This window comes from Cygnus olor, chromosome 3 (assembly GCF_009769625.2).
Source record: "Cygnus olor isolate bCygOlo1 chromosome 3, bCygOlo1.pri.v2, whole genome shotgun sequence".
Taxonomy (NCBI): Eukaryota; Metazoa; Chordata; class Aves; order Anseriformes; family Anatidae; genus Cygnus; species Cygnus olor.
In genome coordinates this window covers 76,407,051-76,424,316 of record NC_049171.1, presented here as the reverse complement: position 1 = coordinate 76,424,316, position 17,266 = coordinate 76,407,051, and the positions used below count along the sequence as shown (strand labels likewise).

Below are 17,266 nucleotides of genomic sequence, written 5' to 3'. Positions count from 1 at the left end.
ATCGAATATGTATTCACTTAACACTAGATTCAGTAAGGATTCTCAAAATGAAATCCATAGTCCTCTGCTTTGGATTTCTTTCTGCTCGGCATATGTTGAAGGCAGGGGCGCCTGTGAGTGGCGTTAGCATACTGAATAGGAGCTGCCTAAAGCATGTGTAGAGCGCACAGCTAGTTAGAACTAAACAGCATCTCTGAGTGCAGGTGAGTAGGAAATCTCACCTGCAAGGCTTATAACAAGACACTAGTGGTCAAGTAAGGTCTATGGTTCTGAATCCTTTGTGGAGTATCCTTTCCTTTTAAAGAGTTACACTGTGAAACTGGATTCAGAGCTTGAGGAAGATTTTTAGCAGTGGGAAACAGAGATGAATACGAGTAACTAGACAGAGTTGTCTTTGTAACGCTTGGTGGGAGAAGATGGGAAGTGCAGCCTCTCTTACCTTTCAGAATGTGGAGTCACAGCTCTTACCCCCTCTCTCAGATGGAATGACCTGCCTGCCACATTGGCTCTAGACCTGGCATGGGACTGTTCACCCTTGCTGCTGTGGCTGAGCCATCGTAGTGAAAAATGAAAGATCACTATGCAAAGGAGGAAGTAAGCATCAGGGAGCCTAAAAGTGGCTGTATATAGGTTTACCAGTGATTGCTTGCCATGGTATGTTCCCCGGGACCTGTTTCTATGTTGTTAAAAATAGGAATACGGATCAAGAAGCTAGGAAAGCTTGAAATCAGGCAGTTTGAGAGAATCAGAAGTTACCCAGGTGTAATCCAGTTAAGTTGTGAATCTAGGCTTTGTCAGCATAAGAGTTTCAGAGCCTCTCAAATACCGATTTCTTCACCCTAGCTGATGTGTATTCATTGTGGTTCCACCCAGTTCAACAGTTACAGTTCATAGATTCATTTTTGGTTCCCTTCATCAGGATCTGCAACATGTTGACTCAAGATGTAAGATACATGATTAGTTTTCACTAAAATCCTAACATGCTGTACCCATTCAGAAAAAAACTGTTTCCAAGGATTGATTCATGCTTTCTATAAGATACGTGTTGGTCTAATAGACACAAGTATTTCATTTAAGGGGAAAGAAAGAAAAACACCTTAAAAATACCAGAAACAAACCAAAGCTTCTTTCTTTGAGCTGATAACGGTTCAAAGTTTACTTACAGCCTAAGCAAAGCTACATGAATAAAGCAAGTAGTTGTAGGTAATAATAATAAAATCTTAGGAATATATTTACTGTAAATTTATTTTGCATTCACATGAAAGTAATATTTTCTTTTTCGATAAGTATTACTGGAACAGCGTAGAACTTGGTCAACAGGTGAACCAATGAAGCCTAGTTTACTGTGGGTTTGTGTCTTGAGGTTATGTTCTCAGGTGGAAGGTGTGTCGAAGGTGTACTTCCTCTACAGCTACCTCCATGGAGATTGTGGTGAGGCGGGGATCAGTCTCTTCTCCCAAGCAGCAGGAGATAGGATGAGGAAATGGCCTCAAGTTGTTCCAGGGGGGATTTAAGTTGGATATTGGGAAAGATTTCTGGAATTTCGGCATTGGAATGGGCTGCTCAGGGAAGTGGTTGAGTCATCATCCATAGAGGCATTTAAAAGACGTGTAGATGGTGCTCAGGGACGTGGCTGAGTGGTAGACTTGGCAGTGCTAGGTTAGTGTTTATAGTTCATGATCTTAGAGATATTTTCCATCCTAAATTCTTCTATGATTCTATGTCTAAGTCTTCTTTCTAATACATAATAAAATGTTTTTTGAGTGCACTGGTTAGATCTATCTTCTCTTCATCCTTTACTTCTTTTTGTAAAGCTTATGGGAACCGGCTGCCCTTGAGGGAGCTCATAGGAAACGGCTGCCTCACTACTGGGTTTGTATGAAATTGGACTGAAATCTATAGAGAATACAGACAGGCAAGCATACAGATGCAAACATACAAAGTGATTGAGCAAGCTTTGACTATTTTTTTTTTCATTGTTAAAAAAAAAATAAAAATCATTTTGTATCACTGGTAGGCAGTACAGAGTTGGAGAATAAAGGCTGTTCACAAGTATTTTGTAAAAATATGCCATAAAAAGTTTGCAGTTACATTATGGTTTTGATACTTATCACAAGTTTTCCAGTTCTCTCTTTCTTAAATTGTCAGTACTATTGGAACTGCTGAGGTTAAAAACAGGGCTGGTAATATTACTGGAATATTCATTTTTTTAGGGTAGATGTTATCAAAAAAAAAAAAGATATTTCTGCAGTCCATTGGCAGATACAGTTTTGGTCTGAGATAGATATGGCATGGGAGAAAAAGTGAGAATAACAAAGTGTTTTTTTGTAGGTATATTTATTCTTAGCTAGTGGTAGAATTGCAATCCATTTTTTCAGCTGATTTTAGTACTTTCTTTAAAAGGGAATACATGTTAAAACTTTGTTTTTCTTTCTACTTTTTCAGTCTAATCTAAGCTTTATTCTTTTATAATAATCATTCTTTACAAGGCTTTGTTAACATAATAAAGAGATAAATTCACCTTTCATTTTCAGAGCTATGAGAGAGCAAAAGTGCAGCAGAACAGTATAAAGGCCCATTTTTCAAAACCCATGCATACAGGGTTCCCCTTACTGCTGTGTACTACCTCATTGCAGTAACTTTCCATACGAACAACTGTTTCTGAAGATATCTCCTGGCTTGTATGCTTTTCTGGCAACAAAACTTGGACATTTTATATGTAATCTTCAAACATACTTCATGAGCTGTCTATAAGAAGTTGATGTAAGCAAGTGTGTGTGCGTGTGGTGTGTTTGTTCTTTGCTAGATAGTTTCATCTAAAATTTACTGGAAACATCCCTTTACCAGAAGAAAAGCTGAGAAATAGAATGATTTGCAGATGCATTTCACTTACTGTACAATATGAAAGCAGCAAATGAACTACTATCTTTGGCAACAAACACAGACTCCTTAAAAAGTATTTGTGGATGATTTTCTTGTTTTATAGCCTCCAGTGTAACATATCTGCTCTTATACCCAGGCAAGTCATTCTGACATAATGTAAACCTAATGCCTCAATTCTGTCTTTTCACCAGGATAACTGTCCCCTTTTGCCTAACTCTGGCCAAGAGGACTTTGATAAAGATGGCAAAGGAGATGCCTGTGATGAGGATGATGACAATGACGGTGTTGAAGATGACAAAGTAAGATGCATTTCTCTGTTATCAGTTCATTTGACCTAAACATCTGTTTTTAAGGAAAACCATTACAACGGATGAGAGCCTTATTGTTCAAAACTTAATCTGAGTTACTCTGCATTGCTTTCCCTGAATGATGCCTGCTGCAGAGTAAAGTTATGCTGGGTCAAATGAGAGTAGCGCTGGGAAGATCAAAAGAGCCTGGGGAGCCCAGGGCTAAACTAAGTTCTCCATATCTGCTCCGGGTTCTGCTGTGTGCATGAAAACAGTTCAATTGAGTTTTGTATTTTGCAATGGGAGAATGATTGTTCCATTGCATTTTAAAATCTGATAGACATTATATCTGAGGTATGGTAGAAGCAAATTGTGATAGTAACTGTAAACATAGACAGCATCAAGGGGAAATGACAGGAGGAAAGTTACTAGCCTGTTTCATACTTTGCTCTTTTAGATTTGCCAGCAAGAATGAGATTCATAAACTGGAAGAACTTAAGATAGGCAGTTAGTCTAAACATGTTATCCCTTTGCAATCAGCAAAAGGTCAGAAATATATCAAGAGTGGGATTCATTCTTCCTTTTCTGAACATATTTAGGATGCATGAATTTAAGATTACTGTTCCTCTTTGTTCCCTTCACAGGGAGCCTAGATTCTCTAGAGCAAATGATGGTTAAAACTGAGTTAGAACTATGTTCATGAAGCCTCTGTATGGCATATTTAAAAAGTCAAAGAATCATTTGATAACATAATATGGCTTACTACATATATACGGAAAAATTGTAGCTAGTTGTTCAGTTTTATGTACAGTATAAAACTTCGACTTGCCCCTATATCATGTCTTTAAGTATATAAAACATATATGTGAGGAATCTAAAATGTGAAGCTAAAAATGATTTCCTAGTAAAGAATGTTTTTTTGCTTTTGCAGAGGAAAAGTAATTTAAAAATATTTTCAAATTACTCCCTTCAGATTCCACAATGCTGATCTGCCCCTCACTCCCACTGCTTTGATTTGGTTTGTTGGTTCTTTGCTTTCCACAAAGCAAATGCCTGTGCAAAAGTCCCTGTGTAATTTGGGGTTATGTAAAGCGTAAGAAATTTTATTTTGGCAGTCTTTCAGATTAGGGATTGAAATAGATGAATTTCTAAAAGTTGCAGTAAAGGGAACAGTTTTGGGGAAAAATATGTTGGGTCAATGAGAGTATTTTGTATTAATTTTGCTTTTTAAATTTTTGTGTGCTTTATTATCATGTGCAATATAACACAACCCATAAAAAGTCAGTCCTTGTTTAAAATGAAAAATGAAAATACTTGGTTTAAAAGTGAGAATACTGATACTAGTTTGTTCCAAAGAAATCAGAGTATCGATTCCAGTTTGTTCCAAAAAAAATAATATGTACTGAGATTGGACTGATTTTACAACATATTCTGGTTTTGACAAAACACAGGTACCAGTGGGTTGCACTTCTGTTGAAATTTCTGAGTATAGATCCAATTTAAAATGTCTGTTGCTCTCATAGTGAGATAAGTTGTATGCCTCACATATCTTGTACAAAAATGCAAAATACACAGTGAGCTAGGCAGTGCTTCTTCAGTTCTTCTTCAGTGCTTCTTCAGATTTTCAGTTTAGGCACAGTTTGTCCACTGGAAAAATAATGTATTCATGTCTTGATTTTGGCCTCTGTCCAAGATGAATAGGAAGAGTTACCACTTCATAGTATGTGCTGATGACCTCAGTTCAAGCTGTGATTTATATTCTTAAATGTCTTTATTTCTTCTCACTAGGACAATTGCCCTCTTTTGTTCAACCCTCGTCAGTTTGATTATGACAAGGATGAAGTTGGTGACCGCTGCGATAATTGCCCCTATGTGCACAACCCTGCTCAGATTGACACAGATAATAATGGGGAGGGTGACTCGTGTGCTGTGGATATTGATGGAGATGGTATGTTTTCAGTCTTGAGAATTAGGTGCTGTGCTGTAAGTACACTATGAGTTATGGCCAGTAAGATGGAATACCTGCTTTTGTACATGGAATAAAATCAAGTTTAGCTGCTCAAAAATGCAACAGAAGAAAGAGAAGACTGAGGTCCATCTCTCCTGTGTAGTATACTTGTCCATAATGTCCCTAAGTAAATACAGTGGATACTGTTGGAGAATAAATCACAGCATATCTTTTGTTAGTGTAATCTTAGAAAAAATTCTTTCCTTCCTCTGTGTTCCAAAGTAATCAGTGTCTAATATAACAATTTTGTTGACTTTTTTCTCCTTTTTAAAGTTTAGGGAGGGAAAAGAACATCAGATCATCCATGCAGTTAAGATAATATCTGCAGTAAATTAATCTGCTTTTTTATGAAAGCACTGCAATGCCCATAACAATCCAAATACACATTGTTTTGTCTTACAATTTTATTAAAGGTGTTTATTTTATCTACCCGTATGTGTCTATATGACCCAGATTTGATCCAAGTAAGGAGGGAAAAATCAGTCACATGTCTCTCAAAAATCTTACTTTTGTAGTAGTTCAAATTTATTTGAATCCAGAAGTACTATTAGTTGTAGAAATCTGGTTTTGGATTTCCTTCAGTAATCGTAGAAACTTTAGGATGCTTATCTGAATTAAACTTCTAAATATTTTGAGTCCTCTCGTCCTTCAAATCATCAGGTTCTTAGTAGTACTCGTGGGAGTTTGCATATATGTTTGAAAAAAAAATAGAAAGAAATGTGTTGGCTTAAAGATTGCACAAATATCCAGGGACCATATAGTGTAGGAAAGGGTCCTTGTGTCCTTTCCAGACAGCTATGCCAACATGTATTGATTATGTTTCTTTTCTACATATTATAATTTTTGAAGGAGATTGTCCATTGCATAATGAACTTTCCTGAGGGGGAGCAGTTTCTGTTTAAAATTTGGCATGCTGTACAATAAATGACATATGTTCTGGTAAAATGAAATCACTTAGTGCTGAGGCAGCTGAACATTAATACAGTTGTTTCTATACAAAACTATTCAGACATTCCACCATGATATAGCTATGCATTCTATGCCGTTACATATAGCATATGTGAAGAAAGTACAAATCAAATTATTTAAAAATACCCCACCTCTTCATCTATGTTTTTTAAAGAAATGTAGAATCTGTGCAGAAAGGGTAGAAACATGACTTAATCAAACCTTACTTTAGCAAAATCTCTTAGGAAAGTACATATAGAAGTGTTTATCATAGCAAGAAAAGTGGGATTGATACTGTATTATTTTTTTCTCATACTACCCACTGTTTCATGATATATCAGCCTGTGAACACCTTATGAATGCTGCTTATTTACTCGTGACTCTAACAGTCTATGACTGTCTGTGCTGAATGACATATCATTTTGATTTCTTCAGTCTTTTTTTCTTCTTTCCTCCTAGACATTTTTAACGAACGAGATAATTGTCCTTACGTCTATAACACAGACCAGAGCGATACAGATGGTGATGGAGTTGGTGATCAGTGTGATAATTGTCCATTGATGCATAATCCAGACCAGGTAAATGTTAGGCACAGTTTCATTAATGACAAAGGAAGAGAAAAGTAGGAAAACATATGAGGAAATAGCTGAAGCTGTTGCTGTTTCTCTTGCAATTGCATAATACAGGTAGACTGAAGGAACTGCACTGCATACATTCACCCAGTATCTCATGTGTCTGCCCCTACCATAATGATGACATCACTTAAAAGAGTTTGTAGCTGTGCTCTTAGATAACCTGACACATTTTGTTGCCAAACAAATTCTGATCAGGTCTGATGCACTGACGATTGCATAAGTAGCTATCCTATTTGTAAATCACGTTTCTATTAAAGATGTTTTTCATCACAATATCACTTGTCTGCAGAGAAGTTCCCAAGGAAAAATATTGAGAAATTTAAGTATCAGGCTGTCAGTATCTTTGTGCTTGGTAATGATCTTTTTTTTTTTTTTTGTAGACTGATGCAGATAATGACCTTGTTGGTGACCAGTGTGACAACAATGAAGACATAGATGAGGATGGCCACCAGAACAACCAAGATAACTGCCCTTACATCCCCAATGCTAACCAGGCTGACCATGATAAAGATGGTAAAGGGGATGCCTGTGATCCTGATGATGACAACGATGGTATTCCAGATGACAGGGATAATTGTCGCCTCAGATACAACCCTGACCAGGAGGATTCTGATGGTAAGAGCAATGTGACATGAATTTAACTTGGTTCTTAGTATCCAATTCTGATCCTGGAATAGAAATATTTCATGAAGAGAAATACTCTCGAAATCAAACTGAGCTATGTTTTATATTTGAGGCAGCATGGACTTCAATGGAAGTGCTATAGCCAATTTGGACCACAATTAGCGCATTAAGAAATCCCTCTGAGAGGGGCTCAAACAAACACATGATTATTTATAGAGAAACACCTTTCAGAAATTTATATATATATATATATATATATATGTATATATTTCTGGTTTTAATTTTGAAATATAAAAAAACTGGGAAAATATTTCAGATTGAATTTCACGTCTTAAATGAAAAAACTATTTGCTTTGTTTTCAGGCAAGATGTCTTCTGAAAATTAAAATGGAAAAAATATGGCTTACTGTTCTGTTTTATTTTGAAAAGGGGACTATGCAGTTCTTAAGTCTAGAATCATTTTTGATTTAAAATTATTTTTCTAAAAAGTATTTTTGAGCAGCTTTTCTCAAATTTGTTTTATAGGTTAGTAACTTTAAATACATTTTGATGATGCATCTTTCACAGTTTAAGAAATGGATATGTAATTCTTGTTTTTTCCAGTTCTGTCCTGAAATACTGCTGGGCACTCTCAAACAATCCTTCTTTGTGTTTGGCTGTATTTCAGTAATCAAATAGTGATAGTTTCACAGTCATAAATGTAAATTAGAAAACATTTGATCCTTTGAAAACCAACACAATATGTCTACAATAATGGTCCTTGCAATAAATACGTGAGCAATTTCTGTTCTGAGTTATACAACTTGCTGGAGTCATTCCATGGTTATGTTGGTGAAATTGAAAGCAGAATTTAATACCTACACAATATGGTTTTATATACTTTTAGAAAGACAAAATCCAGAGACCTGACTGGTTTCCTGGTAAGACAACTGCTGTAGGAAGTTTCTGATTGGTAGTAGTACTTTACCTTTCAGTCCAATGATATAACGGTAATATCTTTGTACTTGTCAATTTCTAGTATAGCCTTGTAATGTCAGAAATACTCCAAAATAAGGGTGCCCCCAAACTGAGGTATAGTCATCTGTCACCTGGATCTTGTGAGTGAGAGTACCATTATGTATGGAGTAAGCATTCACAGAAAGAGTAAATTTAAAAAATTTTAGCCAGCTCATCACTGTCATCAGCAACAGGCCCAAGAAAAATCTTGGAAAAATGATAAATAAAGCCAAAAGATGCTCCCACGCTTTTGAAGATGTGAGCTATAGCATTTAACGATGAGGCCCTTCAGAGAGCTGTTGGACATGGCTGGGTAAACAAATGCTTTCTAACTTTTCTTGACACAGAGTCAACATTGTCAGCAACAGCTCAGTACCAAATGAATGTCATCAAGACTTTCAGTGGATAACTAAGTTCTCCTGTGACTTGAATATTGCCTCTTCGATGTTGGCAAGGAGAATAAAATTGGAAATTCACTCTCTTCTTCTAAGTGCTAAGATAAACAGGTGCTTGAGCACACAGAGCTGATCAGGATTTGGAGTTTTCCATGGCCAATTGCCAGATTGGAAAATAGGACTATTTTACAGTCACAGAGTGGTTCAGGTTGGAAGGGACCTCTAGAGATCATCTAGTCCAACCTCCCTGGTCGGGCAGGGTCCCCTGGAGCACGTTGCACAGGATCTTGTCCAAGCAGGTTTTGAATATCTCCACAGAAGGAGACTCCACATCTTCTCTGGGCAACCTATAGCTGAACTTTCAAAAGTCTTTGAGTTATTAGATGCTTTAGCTTACTCTAAATATCCTTTTTGGCTGTTGTCTAAGACTCATTCTGCTTTTCTGCTCTATTTATGAAAGCTTTATTCCTGAAAAATACTATGCCAGTTAGGCATGGTAATGTAGCTTTGCATTTGTCTGAAACATCTAGTAATAGCTTAGTAATTAATTAGTTGGATCATTGCTATTTCCCATTTTGTTAATTCCCATGTTCTTAGAACAGTCACAAACACTTTAAAAAGGAGATGCTCAGTTATGTGAAGTTAGAAGCAAATTAACTGGTGGGTCTGGTTTTACATTATTAGTACCCAGTGTAATATCCAGTTGCTTCTGTTGTAAAAGTCAGAGCCTTCCTTCTATTTTCTTACGTGTTTCTGAAGTGCTATGTTTTATCTTAAGACAAATTGTTTTACCCACAAGAGAAAGAGTAACCAAGCATGTATACATATTTTACAATAATATTGTCCCCACTTTCTTTTGACATAGCGGTGACACTTCTGCAATCTGAAGCACCCTGCATGGATTGTTGCTGAAGGAATCTTGAGACACAGATAAAGTCTGAAAAAACAAACAAACAAAAAAAAAACCCACAAACATTGAGTATCTTCAATAGTATATAGGGATTTGGTAATTTGCAGTAGGGTAAAGATTTTAACACTGCTTGAATTCATTTACACTGCATGTATTAAAATGTGGCCTTATATCCACATCTGGGACAAATCATACTGAAAATTTAATACAAACATTAGTGAATTACATCGGCATAGGAAACTTCCAAGTCCCCCAACACTGTTTCTGAAGAAGCATATAGAATAAGGGCCAGATTGATGACTGTCATAAACCACTGACTGGCCAGTTTTATTAGCATTAATTTTGGCCCTGATCTAAGTTGATGGTTTCTTCCAGTCATTACCAGCAACATTTCAAATGTTCGTTTCAAATGAACTTTCAGAGAATGAAGCTTTATTTGGAGCATTCTTTGAGTAACAAGAAATAACGTACTCACATGCATCATAAATTTCTTCCACTAGTGCAAGAGCCATTAGGTAGCACGGATAATTTGCTAACAATTGTATTCATTTATTCCTGTTGCTTATAGGTGATGGCAGAGGTGATATTTGCAAAGATGACTTTGACAATGACAATGTCCCGGATATTTATGATGTATGCCCTGAAAACAATGCCATCAGTGAAACAGATTTCAGAAAATTCCAGATGGTCCCTCTGGACCCAAAGGGAACAGCTCAGATTGATCCCAACTGGGTTATTCGCCATCAAGGCAAGGAACTGGTGCAGACTGCCAACTCTGATCCTGGAATAGCGGTGGGTAAGTATCAAATGTTAGCCTGCATCTTTGCATAAACAACCAGTGATCTAGTGATCAAAAAAAAAAAAAAGTAGATAAACATGTCTTTTTGGCGCTCCAAGGTTGGGACTGAAACATTGGTTGTATATGCCCAAATTAAAAATATCTCAATGCTGTTTGCCTTTGTTGACCATTCAGTTTGTCACTGGCTGTAACACACATGCAATATTCTGTAGAAAAACCTTACGTAGGTGTAGTGCCTGCTGTCTTTTATCCCTTGTAAATAACATATTTCTCTCTAGAAACCTCCATAGGATAGGTTAGGTAGGCAAGTGTAATTACCTCTGTTCTTACAGGTGAAGAAATTGAAAAAGCAAAGCTTAGGATTAAAGTTGGGACTCTTGGGTGTTGGTGGCTGAATCCAACACTGTAATTCAGTGGTTTATGTCTTTTGTCCTCTCCCAGGTTACGATGAGTTCAGCTCCGTTGACTTCAGTGGCACGTTTTATGTTAACACAGACCGTGACGATGACTATGCTGGCTTTGTGTTTGGCTACCAGTCCAGCAGTCGGTTTTATGTTCTGATGTGGAAGCAGGTCACTCAGACCTACTGGGAGGACAAACCCACCAGGGCTTATGGCTATTCTGGTGTGTCACTCAAGGTAGTGAATTCAACAACTGGTACTGGTGAACACTTGAGAAATGCTCTCTGGCACACTGGAAACACCCCTGGACAGGTGAGAGATTTAAAACTTCAGGGCTATGATGATGCCTGATTAATCTTTTAACAAGAAGGGAGGTGTCTGGAAATAAGTTTTCTTTCACGCCTCAATTGTTGCAGAAGATTACAAGCTTTTCTTCAGTTCACATATTATTAGTGTCAATAATAGCATTTGCCTTGTGTTTCAAAGAAAACATTACACATATAAAAATCATGAATGGAAAAAATTACATGTGTAAAAGGGAAGGTGTGGTGTGGTCCAAAAAAGAGTAAGAGATCTCAGTTCTGCACAAATCCTTTGTGACCTCTGTACTGGCACTTGTTCCTTCAGCATTCCAGCTTGTTTGAATTATGCTTGGTTTAGACCTCAGCAACCAGTGACAGCCAAAGAGAAAAGAAATGAAAACAAAGAGAAAAAATCACTCCTGTTCCAAGTAGGGCCCAGCCACAGAATGATCTTGTGCCTTTTGGAAAAGAAGTTAGTGAGGCTTTGTGTGTGAATAGGAATTTCACACTTTGGAGTTCTTGCAGGAGCGAGGCCTCAACTGAGTGCAAGAGTTTTCAAGGAATAAGCCAGAGGTAGTAACATCTGTACAAGCTGCAGTCCGTTTCACTCAGTGGAGCCACTCATACAGATAGGAAAAGCAGCATCAGATCTTTCAGCGTGGGTGTCTACGTGCAAATAGGGGCAGGACTGCATAAGGGAAGTCAGATTCAATGCTGTAATGGCCTTCAGTGACAGATAAGTAACTGATCTATAGTTACAGACAGGAATTTTCATTACTCTCCCTAGAAAGGAACAGAGTGAAAAAATAGTATGCTGATCATATGTTAAACACTGGTTTTGGTTTCATCATATGTTAAACACTGGTTTTGGTTTCATGCTCTGCAGCAAATGATCTGCGGCCGCATGTACAGTTAATGTAGTGGATGTACACTTCTGAAGCAGTGTTTCTAATACGGCATTTGTATTCCTACCATAGGTGCGTACTTTGTGGCATGATCCCAAGAACATTGGCTGGAAAGATTATACTGCATACAGGTGGCATTTGGTTCATAGGCCTAAAACAGGACTAATAAAGTAAGAAATATTTCTGTGCCTCTATATTAGAATTAGTATAACTTCCGTTTCTGTTGATATAACAGCTATTTCATCAGTTTCTGTGTTAGTTTTCATAATGGTAATACTTACATTAGTTTGTTTCAATATTTAGGGAACCATTTTGTTATATTTGGAATGACTCAGGTGTATTTAATTTAGTAAGGATGGTTCAGTATTCACATCAGTTAAATATTCTTAAATTAAAAAAAAAAAATCTTTCTCAATAGCTCTTCTGTAAAGGGACCAAAAATTCCTAAGCAAAACTCAAAGCAAGATTAGAACATGAGATTCTTCCATAGCCTCTGGAATTTGAATGAATGAAATTAATTAGAAACATCAGAATTGCTACAGGGAAGTAGGCCAACCTCCTGTCTGCTTCAGCATCCTGTCTCCAATAGTGGCTTATACAAGATACTGCAGAAGTAGCCATAAGCACATCTGCAATGCACATAGCAAGGAGCTATGGCATATTATTTTCCTTAAAGCCCAGCTGTTTATCTGATATTCCAAAGAATAAGCATTAACTGTTTATGTCAATTTTATTTTGTACTGACTACTGTAACTGTAAGTATGTTTTTCATGGGGCAGAGTCTGACATCTTAAGGTCTTGCTAGTTTGTGTTCAGTAAGAGTAGGGGAGTTTGGCTGTGAAAGACAAAGGGACAAATTTGGTTAGACTACTTGGTGTGTCTCTTAGGGAAAAAAAGGTTTCTATGTATAAGTCTTTATGCATCAAAGGATTGCAGTGCAAAGCACTGGCTGATAGAGGTCAAAAAGAAACTTGAGTTTTTCATTCATGTTGCTGTTGCCTGTAGCTTCCTTTGCAGAATGTACTTAGTGTCAGACAAAACATATTTCATATGGTAACACGTTAGGTTAGTCTACCGTGACAAATTCTATGGTCTGGGACATTAGATTCCTTCATTCTTTAGGGTGTTTTAAAAGGAAATAAATAAACAAAAGCAATTATTTCAATAGTATAGTTATGGACCTATGTTATTTGTACAGAAATAGCAATTTAATATTAACATTATTAGATCTGCATTTTTTTTGTCTCTGCTGTAATCAAAAGACTGTAGACTCACTTCACGTTTGGCTATTTTTAGAGACTGAGAGCCTAAGAACCTTAGGTTCTTAAGGTTCCTGTCATAAGGTCTCCCATGAGAAGTGGATAATCTAAGATCAAGGAACTGCAACTTGTCTGGTAGAAAATAAAAATGAAGAGGTCTGTTGGCTCCAGGGTGGGTGTCTGAGACACTCAAGGGGAAAAAAAGATAAAAAGAAAAAAAAAAGAACCGACTCCTTCTTTTCCAGTTTATAAATCTAGCTGTTTGTGTCCAAATCCTTCCAGCTTTCATTAGGAGCTTAAGACGTCTGAAACTGAAATTTAACATGTCTCCAGTTAATGTTTTGTTAGAATCTAAAGGGACAGTTTTTCCAATTTCTGATTTTGGCCCTTGCACCTAGAGATAAGTAAATCAGCCATTCACACAGCTGTAAAGAAGACTTTGCAAAGCTATGTGGCTAGGTCTTGTGTTAACCTCTGAGTTCACAGGGACAGAGTCTTATCAATGAATGATAGTACATGACATAGTTCATTCCAGGAGACTTGACTGTTCTAAATAAAGAATTGGGAAATATTTTGCAGATGGTGTGCATAAAATTACTTATAGAACAGCTCCACTACTTTTGATTAATGTATTATGGCTGCCAGGCATGTGGGCGTGAGAGAGTGTTGAGGAGTGATCCTTACAATGAAGCTGTGTTATCTGGTGACTTGTTAAAATGAATTCACTTCTTGGAAGCTGTTACTAGCCCTTAGCACTGGACACTCCATCATCCTCCTTTTCTAATTTATATTATGTTCTTTACAGAGTTTTAGTTTATGAAGGGAAGCAAGTCATGGTGGATTCTGGACCAATCTATGATACAACCTTTGCTGGTGGACGATTGGGTCTTTTTGTCTTCTCTCAGGAGATGGTCTATTTCTCTGATCTCAAATATGAATGCAGAGGTTAGTTACAGAAAATGTCTGGAAAATGCTGATGCCTTCGATACGACCTATGGAGTAAGCACGAAATATGGAAAAGAAAAGTAGCCTCTTGTTACTGAAAGCAATCTGTAATCTCATAGCATGTCGTGAACCTTGATTTGTTGAAATACCATGAATGCTCTTTGCCCCTGTAGTAATCTCAATTTGAATAACAAAACCCAGATGTTTAATATTACCCACCTGGAAAAAAATGAGATAGAAATCTGAGTGAGATACGCGCTTAGAATTCCCTCTGCATATCCACTTTCCTTTGTAGGCTATTTCAGTGTGTCCTGCGGGCAGAGAACTACTTCAGGATCACCCCTCTTTCCAAGAGACACGAAGGAGAGAGCAGACATTCTTAATGAGCATGTCTGTGTATTGTGCCACCTCTGAAATGTTTTGAAATAGGAAAACCTTGGAAAGCATTTTCTCTATATATGATTTTTTTTATATTAACATATACATAGGTGCATATTCGTGTGCACATATAGGTAGATGCCTATTTTTATGTAAATGTTCTCACGTGTAGGAAAATGCAGAATGGGAAGCATTGCAACCTTACACAGGTATCATTCAATCCTGTCTGATTGAATTCTAAACCAATAAATCAACCACAACAGTTAACATCTTTTCTTCCCCATTTCTTTCAGATGCTTGAGCAATGGTTGCTGCATTACCAGCAAAGTACTGTAAATGCTATGCAACCTAGACACCTCAGTACATCCTGGTACTCCCATTTTCTGTTTTTGTGTACCTCCTTCTCTGTCCACGGGCTCCACTGACCAGGTACCTCCGTGCTGCCAGGAGTGGCTCGGCCATCCCTTCACCCAAGTGCCTTCTCACAGCCAGCACTAACGAAACCTAAACACGAGCGTCTGACCCACCACTGAAGCAAAAGCAGATTGATACGTTAGAACACTTGTAGAGTGAAAACTTAGCAAACCACATTTGTTTGTTTATTTGCCTTTTCTTAAGGAATGACGTTTACATACAAAAATGTAATTACTTAATGTATTTATATATATATATATGGAAAAAGGGGGGAGATAATGATTATTAGTCATTATCTTTAAATGAGGAAAAAAGTGCTTAAATAACTTTTTAGGTGTGTGGTTGATGCTTCCTTGCTCTGATCAGGGCTGGACTTCAGTGACAAAATCTCTGGGTCCAACTGTAGCCAAGTAACAGAGGGCCACACTAACAGTGTTTACACTAACAATGAAAAAGCTTTTGTAGAATAAAATGAAGGTCAATTATGAAGATTTCTTGATCCAATAAGATGTCCTTTAGCTGATGAAGATGCTCTTAATAACTCCCATTAGAATTAAAGTTGGTAGAAATGTCAAATTTGCAACCTAAACATTGTCTGTTATCAGAGAGTTAATTCAGGCCAAACAGAATTGAACTCGAGACTCCCATGTGAAAGGGAAGAGTGATTAATTTAAAAGTGAAAACTATCACCATTGTCTGACTTTCATAAAATGATTGCTAGTTATTCCATTTCCATTATCTTTTGCATTCTCTCATAATAAAAAATATCCCATGAACATGTGGAGCAAAATTAACCTGAACCACTTTCCCACCTCTGCTGCAAAACGCACTTTGACATCTTGAATCCTGATCTGGGTTTTTGAAAAGGTGGCAACGCCACTATTACTTAATTTGGTAAGGTAAGAGCTTAAGGTTCCACTTATAAATATTTTGTTAATATTTATTATGATTATCACACCAAGCTACCTTCTCTGATAATTTATTTTAAAGCATGTCATATAATGCATCAGTAATACATTTACAAAGGATGATATTTTAAAGCTATTTTTAAAGCATATCACAATATGTAGATATCGTCAAAGCATGGTATACACTTAAGCAAGGGTTATATTCAAGTATGCTTTAAAGTTAAATAAATAATAATAAGGAATTTATAAATGGAACCTTAATATATATCCAGTTACCCTATCTTTAATATTTTGTATTTTTACCTGTCTGCTGTATATAGAACTTTATAAAATAATGCTGAAGGGATACCAGTGTTTATTCTAAACAGATACAACAGTTATTCAGATATACAATAGTATAAACATGTTTAACATTTCGTTTTTGTTTTCTTTAAGTTGTATGGGCTTTGTTCACAAAAAGAACACTTGCTGGTGTAATTTTATTCATAGATGGGTTTACTAATGGAATAATACAGTATCTCTGCCTTCTTATAGGGCATAGTGAGATAAATGTTGAATCAACTTTTTCTCCCTTGAAATAGATTTTAGTGCTATATTCATTAGAAAGAAATCCACAGTTGCTGGCTTTATTGCACATTTTATATTGGTCATATTATCAATTCTTTTTTGTTTGTTTTTGTTTCAATTTTTTTTTTCCAAATCCTCTTCATGAGGTTTTTAAGTGTGTTTCAGTTTCTTTCTTTTGGTGTTTCAAATTGTATCCCCAAGTCCCAAGCAGAAGGGAGGGTTACTTCATTAAATGTAATGATTGTAATGGCTGTGTAGGGTTTTTTGTTTTCTTGAAGAGAGACATCAGTGTAGGGATGAAGATGTTAATATTTGGACTGTATCATAATTTTCCTATTCTATGTAAATTATTTATGATGGTTTTTTATTTTTCTCATTTTTTTCCTTGCAAGTGTGTGTGTGAGAGAGTGAGATCAATGAAATTTCACTTTGTTTTGCCAAAAATTGTAAATAATTATTTATTTGTTTACATGGACGGAACTTTATCATTTAACGTCCTGATTCATTTAGTCAGATCCTCATTTATATATATATATATATATTTTAAGAAATTAATGATAGGAAATAAACTGTAAAAAGGTTTTATAAAAAAAATTCTCTTTACCTTTTTTATAGTTAAACTGTTTATTGAAGGAAATATTCCATTCCCCAAAGCCCTCAATTAAATAACCTTTTGCCTTGCATTTCAAACAAACCAAAAAA

The 17,266-nt window shown here is 36.5% G+C and overlaps 1 protein-coding gene across 1 annotated transcript in view; it reads left to right on the top strand.

Annotated features, from left to right (window-relative positions):
* Positions 1–17,158, top strand: part of THBS2 (thrombospondin 2) — a 33,403-nt gene extending 16,245 nt beyond the window's left edge. The window contains exons 14-22 of the mRNA XM_040553998.1: positions 3,075–3,182; positions 4,959–5,118; positions 6,586–6,704; positions 7,142–7,376; positions 10,255–10,482; positions 10,927–11,198; positions 12,166–12,263; positions 14,158–14,297; positions 14,969–17,158. Coding sequence (XP_040409932.1) covers positions 3,075–3,182; positions 4,959–5,118; positions 6,586–6,704; positions 7,142–7,376; positions 10,255–10,482; positions 10,927–11,198; positions 12,166–12,263; positions 14,158–14,297; positions 14,969–14,976 — 1,368 coding nt within the window. The 3' untranslated portion in view covers positions 14,977–17,158. The remainder of the gene's footprint in view (positions 1–3,074; positions 3,183–4,958; positions 5,119–6,585; positions 6,705–7,141; positions 7,377–10,254; positions 10,483–10,926; positions 11,199–12,165; positions 12,264–14,157; positions 14,298–14,968) is intronic.
* Positions 17,159–17,266: the final 108 nt, after the last annotated feature.